Source organism: Atta colombica, unplaced genomic scaffold (genome assembly GCF_001594045.1).
Source record: "Atta colombica isolate Treedump-2 unplaced genomic scaffold, Acol1.0 scaffold21, whole genome shotgun sequence".
Classification (NCBI taxonomy): domain Eukaryota; kingdom Metazoa; phylum Arthropoda; class Insecta; order Hymenoptera; family Formicidae; genus Atta; species Atta colombica.
Window position 1 is genome coordinate 2,375,700 of NW_017259305.1, and position 13,524 is coordinate 2,389,223.

The 13,524-nt window shown below is 31.1% G+C and overlaps 1 protein-coding gene across 2 annotated transcripts in view; it reads right to left on the reverse strand.

Moving 5' to 3' along the window:
* Positions 1-6,555: 6,555 nt before the first annotated feature.
* LOC108687608 (calcium-binding mitochondrial carrier protein Aralar1) overlaps positions 6,556-13,524 on the reverse strand; it is a 173,157-nt gene continuing 166,188 nt past the window's right edge. For both annotated transcript variants that reach the window (XM_018193461.1, XM_018193462.1), the window contains one exon: positions 6,556-7,463. In XM_018193461.1, the coding sequence (XP_018048950.1) occupies positions 7,292-7,463 (172 nt within the window). In that variant the 3' untranslated portion in view covers positions 6,556-7,291. The remainder of the gene's footprint in view (positions 7,464-13,524) is intronic.

Below are 13,524 nucleotides of genomic sequence, written 5' to 3' on the forward strand. Positions count from 1 at the left end.
TTATGTTGACAGATGCCCAAGTTTATTGTATGACGTCTATGATCTATTTATTTCGACCACCACTTACCGCTAAAGCCATCTATAGGAAAACGGCGGAAGCAAAGTTGTACACCTAATACATACATTACTAATAGCGATTTTGGCTGGAAACATCAACATGCACTGATGCATATCAAGATTGTTGTACACTGTTAATATTTATCACCGCGGCAGTGTATGTTTGGTCAGGCGAACACAAGATTCACGAAATGTGAACCTTGAGAGTGTGCATTCTTGCATGCGCATAGAAACATAGAAGTTCCATTTCTTTTCATACATACTCGCTGCATGCATGATTATCTACCGTCAATTGATCATCATGATCCCGGTCTCTTCCGGTGCATGAGACCGCATGAAGTGCTTTACCTCTCGAGCTGAGGCAGTTCATGCAGCTTATGCATTCAACATATTTTAGCGCGAAACTGAAATCATGGGTGGCTGGGGCGATTGTACTCAAAATCACATAAGGGTTAAAGATATATAAATAGAGTGCTCAGAATATCCAAAAATTTTTTTAATTTAACATTTCATATATACTTTACATTATATTATATATAATAATAATATATATATATATTAGGTCGATTTGTGTCTGCATCATAAAGTTATTCTCGATTGAAAATGTCAGTTTACGAGCCAAATTCTCGTCATTTGCGGGAGGTTTTAATTTTTTGCTTCAATATGAAGAAATCTGCGGCTGAGGCTCATCGAATGCTCTCAAATACTTATGGTGAAGCCGCTATTAGTGAAAGAACGTGTCATGAGTGGTTTCAACGCTTCAAGAACGGTGATTTTGATGTCGAAGACCGGCATGAACGGTGGAAGAGAGGTTTTCGAAGATGCAGAATTGGAGGCATTACTTGAGGAAGACTCGTGTCAAAATCAAGAAGAATTGGCACGATCATTGGGAGTGACTCAACAAGCCATTTCAAAACGCCTCAAAGCCATGGGAATGATTCAGAAGCAAGGAAATTGGGTGCCGTACGAATTGAAGCCGAGAGATGTTGAACGGCGTTTGTTTGCTTGTGAACAGCTGCTTGAAAGGTAAAGACGGAAGGGATTTCTGCATCGCATTGTGACTGACGAAAAATGGATTCATTAATATAATCCCAAGCGCAGAAAATCATGGGGAGTTCCCGGCCATGCTTCCACGTCGACGGCCAAACCGAATATTCACGGCTCCAAGGTCATGTTCTGTATTTGGTGGGACCAGCTCGGCGTAGTGTATTATGAACTGTTAAAACTGAAATCACAGGCGATCGGGATCGAACGCAATTGATGCGTTTGAGCCGAGCATTGAAAGACAAATGGCCGCAATACAACGAGAGACACGATAAAGTGATTTTGCAGCATGACAATGCTCGACCCCATATTGCGAAAGTGATCAAGACATACTTGGAAACGTTGAAATGGGAAGTCCTACCCCACCCGCCGTATTCTCCAGACGTTGCTCCCTCTGACTATCGCTTGTTTCGATCAATGGCACACGGCCTGGCTGACCAGCACTTCCGGTCTTATGAAGAAGTCTTATAAAAAATTGGATCGATTTGTGGATAGCCTCAAAAGATGACCCGTTTTTTTGACGCGGGATTCGTACGCTACCCGAAAGATGGAAGAAAGTAGTGGCCAGCGATGGACAATACTTTGAATCATAACTGTATAACCAGTTTTTTACAATAAAGCCTCGAATTTCGGAAAAAAAACGGCGGAAGCAAAATTGTACACCTAATACTAAAATTTATATTACTAAAAAAATCACGTTTGAGTATGAAGTGCATATCTGAACAAGCTATATTTAAGCTATGTTTCTTTATTTAATATGCTGTAAAAAGTGGTCAATTGGACAATCAAATGTGCGGAATTATCAGTACAAAATTTAATTGAATTTAATTGCAGTTGCAAATATGACATATGTAAACAAATTATTAATAAATAATCTGCCAAATGTTAGTGTAATTGTTGAATATAATTGCAAAATGTATTTTTCGTGTAACACTAATTTACTTTTATATTTATGAAAATTAGTTATATCTTCAACGGTTACGCTAACGTTTTACAAGAATTTTAAAGTTTTGCGTTTAAATCTCAATGAACAGAGAGCGAATAAAAAAAAGGCCTTTTTCAGTGTTTTTTATTTTTTTCTACTAAATTAATAGATCGATTTTAATGTTCTATGTTTCATTTTGTAAGGGTATTTCGAATATCTTCATTTTTTATGTCGAATTCTTTCCATACAATCAATATTTTTCGTTAAGCGAAAAACATGCTTTTCACAATTATTCAATTTTTTTCGCATATTTTCTTCACAAGTCTCAAGTTTTATACATACGCATTTCTTTTGTGGTTTTGGCCTTTCGAGACTTTCGTGAAAAGAAATGCTAGTTTATAATTTTTTTTAAAATTCGGTAAAGTTCTACTTCTACTGAACTATTCTTGCTACTCGAGTTTATGAAAGGAGTATATTATATAACGCGCATGAAAAATCATAAACAATTAAATATCTCGTAAACTGTTGCGTCCTAACATGATTTATACTATTCATTGATTTATATTATATTCTGGATTAATGGGAGGGGTACATTACTATTACTACAATTTACTTATTATTAGAATTTATCTGTTATTTAGAATGTCCTCCCGCCCCTTATTGGTGCCTAGGGCCGCTGAGCGGCCGAGATTGCCGAGAAAACATTTTCGGTCACTTGAAACAAGCGACTAGTGTGAAAAAAAGCTCGCTGTCTCGTTCATTTTCGGCGCGCCGCAGATGAACATACGGATATAAGCTCGTTTTAAATGTGTGGCTATTGATTTCGCCACACCGCCATCTGATTCTGTGTCGCCACCATCAACGCAGAGTTCTTGGCTAGTCAGGAACCTTAAAATCTATTCTATATCCTTCCTTACTTATGTTATGACTTTTCACGAGAAGCGACTTCCATCTCACCTTTTCTCCTACTTGGGAGCGCATGACTTTCATGTGAAGCGACTTCCGAAGTCGTAAGTGATTTCCAACAAGACTTCGAAAGTCGCTTCGTATGAAAATTGTACGCCTCCAAGGAGGAGGTGAGGTGGGAGTTGTTTCGCGTGGAAATCGTAAAATTATAATATACTTTAAAACAGAAAATTTCTGTTTATAATAGAAAAGAGACATTATTTTTCAAACTTCTTTTGTGAATAATTTTTTAATGAAAGATGAGCGACAATTAAAATTTATTGGAGGACTCACTCAGGGCTGATCTTAAAAATATATGTCAATTGGAGTTGGATCCCCTATTGTCGATGTCGATATTTACCCCATTAGTTGTGATTATTGAAAAATTGCCGGAAATTATATGCGTTAACATTCTCTTCTATTCTTTTATGTAAATTGTAAAGGTATTTAAATTGGTGTTTAAATGCCAATAAATTTGTTTTAAATGGAATCAAGTAAGCATTATTTAAATAGAATTACAGTAATGTCAAATTTATTTAGAATTTTTACGTTAGTATAAATATAAATATAAAAATTGTTTATGTTTCAATTGACTAAAATAATACTCGTCCAATTACATATCTCAGATAACCAAGTGTGATTTAGCATATTATACAAACTAATGTATTGCACGAGTTGTTGCGAAGTTGCTGTCAATTTGCCGACATCAGAATCTTACATGCAAACTGAGTTAACAACACGAGGCCAACAGTAAACATTATCACCTATAAGATAGCCAAATTTGCTGAAAATGGATTTTGTAAAACCTTGCTACAAACTTTGCTTACAAAAAGGATACAAATTGGCAGCAAGATTTGATATTATATATTAAATAATATCAACAATTTGCCAACAAATATTGGGGAAAAAGTTCATGGCGATTTTTTAGTAAAATTAAAGTGTTTTTTTGTTAGAGTATTGAAATCAATTTATTTAAACCAAATATGCTCCATTATTTTCTATTTTTAATATTTTGCCATTTTTGGGACAGAGCCATAATTCCATCACGGTAGAACTTCTGTGGTTTCTGATCGAAAAACTGTTTCAAGTGATTTTCACAGGCCTCTTTTGAAGCTACACCATTAAGAGAGTTCTGCAGAGACCTAAACAAATTGATAGTCTGAGGATGCTATGTCAGGACTATACGGTGCATTAAAACTTCCCAGCCAAGCTCTCGCAATTTTTGCCGAGTCATCAAAGATGTGTGTAGTCAAGCGTTGTAGTGATGGAAGACGACACCTCTCCTATTGATTAATTCTGGCCGCTTCCTCTCTTTCAATTGCTTGTTGTAATCTCTGCAGTTGTTCACAGTAGAGTTCGGAATTAATTGTTTGATTGGACGATAATAGCTCATAGTGAACGATTCCCTTCCAGTCCAGTCCACACACAACATCACCTTCTTCCTCGTCAATCCAGGTTTTGCGATTGCTTGCACCTTCTCTCCTTTCTTTATCCACGATCTTTTTCTAGTTGGATTGTCATAGGTGATCATTTTTCATCAGTTATCATTGTCTTCAGAAATGGCTCAATTTCATTCCGTTTCAGTAGCGTATCACAAATGTTAATTCGGTCCATCATGTTCCTAACACTCAACTCGTGAAGAACGCAAACATCGAACTTCTTTTTGTATCCAGCTTTGCGTAAATGATTTAAAACTGTTTTGTGCCTAGTTCCCTGGCAATCTTCACAGTGCTCACATGCTTATCACGCTCGAATTTTACCATCGGACTTTTACCATGATTTCATCGGACTTTTCAGTGATTGGTCGACCGGAGCGAGGTTCATCTTTCACATCGAAATTTCCAGCACGAAAGCGAGCGAACAATTTCTGTGCTGCTGATTTTGATAGAGTATCTTTACCATAAATAGCACAAATTTTTTCATAAGCCTGTGCAGCATTCTTGCCTTTATCGTAGTGATACTGCAAAATGTAGCGAATTTTTTCCTTATTTATTTCCATTTTCAAAATAAAATAACTTTTGATTCACTTCACCGATTTCAATCTTTTTCGGCTTAAAACAAAGGTTAAAATGTCACTTTTTAAACGCACATCTAGTGTTGCCGATGCGATTAGTAGTTGCCGACTGCTGAGCATTTAATACCATCTAGCGGGAAAAACGCCACGAACATTTTCCCACACCCAATATGTAACAAAACTTGATGTTACAATTTAGCTGCAAATTGACAAAATGCGAGCAAATATGTATATTTATACAAATTGGCGCCAAATTGGCAACAAGTTCTACGTAGCACTGTCTGATGATAAATTAGCACCAAATTGGTAGCAAGTCTTTGCGTAATGTTGTTTGACGACAGATTCGCGGCACCGCCATCAGAGAGATACACGAGTTAAATTTGTTCAACTACACAGATTAGAATAAAAGACATAGCATTAAAAAATTCTTCAATTATGTTCTAATGAAATAATTTTTTAAGCGAGCCACAAGAATTCCAAGATAAAAGCATAATACTTTTTTTAAATCTTTATTTTACCCATTGATTAAATAAGAAAAAAAATTATTATTAGTAACGGTATCGATTAAATATCGGTATTCATTTTATAGAAATATACTGTCATTATTAAATTGCCTGTGATTAATAATTTTGTTAATATTGAAAGCATTAACGATTGTTTTTAATACTTAAATTAAATAATCATTGGCCAATTTAATACTGTACCAGTAAACTTCTATAAGGATCAATGACTATTTAAATGACTATAAAATATCAAATCTTACTTGGATTTTCCATTTAAATAAATTTATCGTTAAATAACGTAAAATTTGCTGTCAATTTGTCGTCAAACAGCATTACGTAAAGTTTGCTATCAATTTGTCCTCAAACAGTACTATGCAAAGCTTGCTGCCAATTTGATGCTAATTTGCTGCCTAGTTTTGTAAAGCTTTACATACAAAATACAAGCTTACTGTTAGCAACATAAGTGGTATCAGATTTGCTACTAAGCTTTACGAGCGAATTTGATATCAAATTGGCACCAAATTGTTAGCAAATTGCTTACTGGATAGTTTATGAAATTTCAAGAGCAAACATTGAGAATTAATAATATGTCATCATGTTAACAGTAAAATAAGTGCACGCAATGAACTTGTATTTCATATATAGTATTGTGCCGACAATACAATGGCTAATTGATGGCACATATATTTTACATGTCATCAAGAATGCTACCAACTTGATATCATTAAATTTAGAATTCATGTGAGGGCAACATTTCATGTATACTGAGGAAGCATTTTGTCCCTAATTTGTCACATCTACTGCAATGATGGCATCTTGAACTCATTTGACTATCTGAGATTAATGCAATAAGAAAATTATTCATTTAACTCAATAAGATACAAATTCGTATATATCCTGTATAATAGACAAGTAATAATAATATTAATAATATTGGGAGGGGGGGGAAGGGAAGGATTCCATTATATAATAATTTAGTAATTTTTTTTTTTTCATTTTCGCTAATAGGTATACGAACATTATTTGTTGACATTTACTTTACAATTGTACATGATAAGCAAATGAAATAAAAACAGATTTATTGGCTTTTTATTTACCAATTAAAACTTATACAATTAGACATTTGGATAAATAATAAATGTAATTACAGAGGCCTAATTTGTTACTATGAACTTTATAAATATACATGGTACATATCAGGACCATTGCGGATTATAATCCTTATTAAAACATCACACTCATATTCGTTGGCATTAATCATTCACACATTCAATTAGTTATTATACGCGTATCGGCAGAAACGTTTCAAATTAGCATAACAAATCGTCGATAAATGTTATACACACACGCATTTTCCTTTTTTTCTCGCATTGTAAATTTATTACATACAGATGGCATCAATTTGATATAACATATATATATAGTATCAAAATAAATAATTTCATTGCCAGTTTTGTTCCTGTATCCATTGACTGCATCAATTCAGCGTTCTTGGGAATTCCGCAATGATGGATTTTGTACTTTTCCTTGATCGATCCATAATTACACTTTATGATTATGTATGCATCGAGTTAATATCAATCGACGATCCGTTTTTGATTTTACATGATCTGCATAATACCAAAATGGCCAAGATGATTGTTGAGATGAAATGCAGATTCGTATAATTTGTAATTTGAGAAGCTCATACGCATATCACTTCCACTTCAATGTCAGTGAAGCAATCAGTGCGTAGTAATCGTAGATTATTTATGGCAGGGATTGCTACAAGCTTGCTTTCTTACACATTTGTTAATAATACTGTTACTTTCCGGTAACAGCTTGAAATCTGGGTAAGCAAAGACCGAACTTGGTTTCTATACCGGTAAAAATGGGCAAAGCTACTTGGTAGCCACCTATATGATCTGGATTCGTTGATCGAATTTCATCTGCTACTCCCATAGTAGGCACCTTTTGTTCCGAGCCAGTAGGTCGACTAAAATAACATAAATATAGTTACACATTTATCAATTAAAATATAGATATTTTATAATACAATATAGATTTTGCAATTTATATCAACACATTATGTAAATTACACATTATATAAATTAATCTTTGGGATTTGAATTAATCTCTAACACCTTCATCAGCCTTGATCTTCATTAGCCTTGAATTTATTTTTCATTTTTATTTTTAAGATTGTGAGTTTGTTAATAATTTGATCTTTATATCAACACTAATTAGGCACATCATAGATTTCTATCATAAATTTCAGTATAAATTATGAATAATATTACAAATTCTAATCGAGCTTAAAATTTCTGACAGACATATTGGTTTGTGAATACAATTTTGTGATAAAAATAAAAAAATCGTATAAATTTTTTTACACTAAAGACATGAAACATATTTTATATATTTTATATATTTTGATGTATTACACAGCCTGTACTCGATGAATATACCATATAGAATGTCTCAAAGAGACGTTCTGTGTAATTCATCATTCTATATATTCATTATTGTCATAATTCATTATTGTCATAATTTTATTTTTCACTAAATAATAAACAGTTGTAAATCTTGATTATAATATCCCCAAGTAACAAGCTGTCGTTATTTTAACGTAGTCGATAGTTAGTCATTTTAAATTATTAATGTCATCTTTAACGTGATCTATTTAAGATGTAATAATAACGTCATCTTTTTGATCAATTTAATGATCATTTATTTAACGTTTTTACAATCCATATTTAATGACGTCGAATAAATGACCAATTGTCGACGTACTATATTAATAATCAATTAATAATAATGTCATACAATTTTTGTTCGAATCTTGTTAGTTTGATAGGCAACTAACAAATTGCATAATCCAATATACACATATCGACTGGATCAGAAATCGTAACTGTTCGGATTCAATTCTCGTAGTACAAGATAAAAATTATCATATACAAGATGTTTCAAAATTCGAGAAATACAAAACGTGATACTTTATGCTTAAAGAAATAACTTTTCCTTTTTGCGATTTGCGTCGGACAAGTAATTTTTGCAGGAGAGCAGGTTTGAAGTAAGCGTGCTCCGATCTCTATGTGGCGCTCAGAGTCGGCGCGCATTGCTCCTTATTCATTTGTATCTAATCCTTGGCTAGTATTTATAAGTAATATTTTAAGATATTAATATGACTTTGTTAGAGAGAATTTACGACTGCTGTATTTAAGACAGTAATTACAAGAATCAACTATGAAACTGAACCATGATCTTTGTCCGTATTGCATGAAAAAAAATGAAAAGATAACAGAATAAATATTGGTTTCACTTTTTATGTAATAATAAATAAATAAAAGAATTGTCTAATTTCATAAATCTATCTGAAAATGAAGACAAATGTAAATAACAATATGCTTAGTAAGCTTTGTTGAGCTATTCTATTTACTTTATTATATTATTCTTTTAAATATTCCACAATTTCGCAGTTAAATAGTTATCACTGAACTTAAATAATAGTTTACTAATTAATAATAATTTACTAATTAAATGAATATGTAATCCTTAAATGCCTAAAAATTGATTTATTTATTTTGAAACAGTGATTAAAAATAAAATAAAATATTTAAATTATGCTATTTTAAGAGCTATAGATTCTCTCTTTATTTTTTGAAAGACTTGTTCAAAATAATTAATTTTTAAAATGTTGTAATACTTACATAATTACCTAAAATCTGAGTAATAATTGTATCTTTAAATTTATCGCAACATTATATTGAATCGAAAATGCGATTAAGAAATCATTGGCACCAACCATCGATTAATTCCGCGGATAATCTCATCGTAAATGTGGTGACTTTTCGCGGACCTCTATGATATTCCAAATTTGGCGTTATTCCCGTGGAATCCCGTCATTCCCGTTTTGTCAATCATGTGATGAGGCGCTTCCCGACAAGACAACGGTGTCAAAGTCTCACTACAAAATGCTTTGAAGCATTTGATGGACCAATTAGAAGAAAGAATTTTACAACTGATCAATTAAAAAACGCTTCAAATTTGCAGCATCGTGTTGATCGTACTCTATATTTAGAAAGAATTCAGTCTTAGCGAGATCCATGTGTCTGTTTATCGCTCTGAGTTATCGTGCGATCAATCAGCAATTTCAATTGTAGCGCAACCGTAACGAAACGCAAAGTGGATTGGTTGATGTTTATCATCAGATTGCTGACCAGATCTTTCGAAAGCCGCTGCTTTCTTGCGCAACGTTCGCTATCGCGACATGTACGTTCTATCGTTATGCGACGATTGTAGCTACGTATATGTAGTTTACGTTGCATTAGCTACCACCATTCGCACTCTTCCCGAGAAAACCAATTGCAACGTTGATGAAGCGCAGTACTAGCATTAATAAATCGCAGTACTAGCATAAATAAATAAAGTACTGGCATTAATAAATCTTATACAGTTCTCGAAAACCGAGTGTAGTCTCTCAAATTTCCAGTTATTTAATCCCTTCCCGTCTCGCACAATCTCAATCAAGATCGAAACAGCGATTCTCACACAAAATTTAACACATTTTAAAAAATGATGCTATTTAATTATTATACACAATTGTACACTATTTAAAATATTTAAAAGAATAGAACGTTCAACAAGCATATTATTATTTCCCAATGGGGAGAAAATGTTTTTTAAACGTTTATTATTCATTAATTTTACATTTCACGATTCGTTTTCAAATTAACATTTATTTAACGTTTATTTAACGTTTTATAAACATTTTATAAACATCTATTTGTAATTAATTTTACATTTTATGATTTATTTCCAAAATAACATTTTTTAAACGTTTATTAAATCCTAATTTTACACTAATTTTTTATTTGAAATGTTTCGAAGAAATGTTTTTTAAACATTTATTTAATGTTAAATAAATAATATTTGTTTTATTTTAATTTTCCGCTTGATGTAATGTTTCCAAGGAACGTTTATTAAATATTCATATAACTTTTATTAAATGTTTAATTAACGTTAATTAAACATTCATTTTATATCAATTATTCATTTGAAATGATGTTTGACAGAAATATATTTATATTTTAAACGTTTATTTAACATTTATTAAATGTTCGTTTTATATTAATTTTTTGTTTGAAATAACTGTCTAAAAAACATTTTTTAAATATTTATGAAATGTTTATTTTACATTAATTTTTTATTTCAAATAATTTTTTAAATGTTTAAATTCTTAAAATGTTTTTTTCATCGTTATTTGAAATAAAATTTAAATGTTTATTTTTATTTAACATTAATTAACGTTCATTTTAAATCAATTATTCATTTGAAATGATGTTTGGAAGAAATTTTCTTTAAACGTTTATTTAATATTTATTAAATGTTTGTTTTATATTTTTCGTTTGAAATAACTGTCCAAGAAACATTTTTAAATGTTTATTTATGAAATGCTTGTTTTAAATTAATTTATTAATTTTTTCAAAAAAAAAATATTTTTTAAATGTTTATTTAACGTTAATTAAACTTTAATTTTACATCAATTATTCATTTGAAATAATGTTTGGAAGAAATATTTTTCAAACGATTATTTAACATTTATTAAATGTAATTTTACATTTAATTTTACATCTAATTTTTTGTTTAAAATAATGTTTAAAAGTAACATTTTTTAAATGCTTTCAATTAAATGTTCATTTTACATTAATTACTCATTTGAAACAATATTTTGAAGAAATATTTTTTAAATGCTTATTTAACGTTTATTAAATGTGTTTTTTACATGAATTGTTTATTTAAGATAATGACTTGAAAAAACATTTTCTAAACATTTATTTCATGTTGGACCATTATGTCCCAATGGAGAGGAAATGTTTCTTAAACATTTATTTTTCATTAATTTTACATTTCACGATAATATTTATTTAAGGTTTATTAAATGTTTTTTCAATATTTATTCGTAATAAATTTTACGTTTTATGATTCATTTTCAAAATAAGACTTTTTAAACATTTATTTAACGTTTATTCAAATTATTATATTTGAAATATTAAAATACTGAAATAAAATTATTTTAGGAATACAAATAAGTTTCCGCCGTTTTTTATTAAAAATTAAGCATTTATTGTGAAAGAATGGTACATAATGATAGTATATAAACGATACATAAACATTATTCAAAGTAATAGCCATCGCTAGTCACTACTTTTTCCCATCTTTCTGGTAGCATGTGGATACCGCGTCGGAAGAACGCTTCATCTTTTGAGGCTATCCAATCATCGATACAATTTTTGGTATTTTCATATGATGTGAAGTGCTGCTCAGACAGGCCATGCGTCATCGATCGGAACAAGTGAGAGTTGGAAAGAGCAATGTCTGGAGAATATGGCGGGTGGGGTAGAACTTCTCATTTGAGTGTTTCTAAGTAGGTTTTGACCGGCGCCGCAACATGTGGTCGAGCATTATCATGCAGGAGAATAATTTTGTCATGCCTGGAATAGTAGTGGGTGTGTTTTTGCTTGAGTGCTCAATCTCATCAATTGTGTTCGGTAGAGAGCCCCAGTAATGGTCTCGTTCGGTTTGAGCAACTCATAATACACGACACCAAGCTGATCCCATCAAATACACAATATGAGTTTTTTTCCATGAATATTCGGCTTGGCTGTCGATGTTGAAGCATGGCCAGGTAGTCCTCATGATTTCCTCTTCTTTGAGTTATCGTAGTGGATTCATTTTTCATCACCAGTGATATACGATGCAAAAAACCCTTTCGTTTATGCCTGGCAAGCAGCATTTCACATGAGAAAAATCGGCGTTCAACATTTCTCGGCTTCAGTTCATAGGGAATTCAATTCCCTTGCTTTTGAATCATTCCCAATGATTTCAAACGATATGAAATTGTTTGTTGAATCACTCCTAATGTAAATGCAAGTTCTTTTTGCGTTTGGCACGAATCTTCATCCAATAATGCTTCTAATTCCGCGTACACTTTCGGCCTTCCGCTACATTCTTTGTCTTCGACGTCAATTTCCGTTCTTAAACTTTTGAAACCACTCACGACAACTTCTCTCACTTAAGGCAGCATCACCATATGCTTCTATAAGCAATCTATGAGCCTCAGCTGCAGATTTCTTTAAATTAAAGAAGTAAATCAAAAGTTCCCGCAAATGACGCTTATTCGGCTCAAAACTCAATCAAAAAAAAATACATGATGCTGATACAAAATCGCTAATATTTCAAGGTTATGGTGTTGCCGGATGTCCAATCTTATCATACGATATATCGTTTTACATCAAACAATTTTAACTATAATTTATTAGTGGCGCCGTCTTTTTCAAACGGCGGAAACTTATTTGTACTCCCAATATTATTATTGAAATAATGATTCAATGGAATATTTTTAAACGTCCGTTAAATATATATTTTATTAAACATCCGTTTAATAATAAATTAAGTTTTCGTTTGAAATAATGTTTCGAAGGAATATTTTTTTAAACGATTGTTTGATGTTTAATAAAAATTTGTTTTATTAATTATTGTTATTTATTTAAAATATATTAAAAAATATTTATTTAATGTTTATTTGATGTTTAATATAAAGGTTAAAAAGATTGTATTATTTTCTAAAATTCAAATTAATAAAAAACGGGTCAGAGTAAAAAAATAAACACGGAAAAGAAGTTAACCTAATATAATTGCGTTAAGTGTATCACTTATGGACAATAAGAATTGTATTCATCGATAATTATAAGTGACGTAACGAATAAAGTATGATTCATAACTCAGATATATCTTAAATTCAAAACCCGGTAAATAAAAAAGATAAAAATACAATTAAAAATTACTATTAATTAATAAAATTAGTTGTCTAAGGTTAAATGTACTATCGATAAAAAATAATATATTAAAAAAGATATTCTGCGTTGTACAATATTTTTTAATTTTGTTCAAATAATTTTAACATTAAAAAAAAATGTTATTTAAATGTTTGAATAAATATTTTTTTAACTAAAAAAAGGGGATTATTCTTGTTATTTTAAACGTTACTTTTA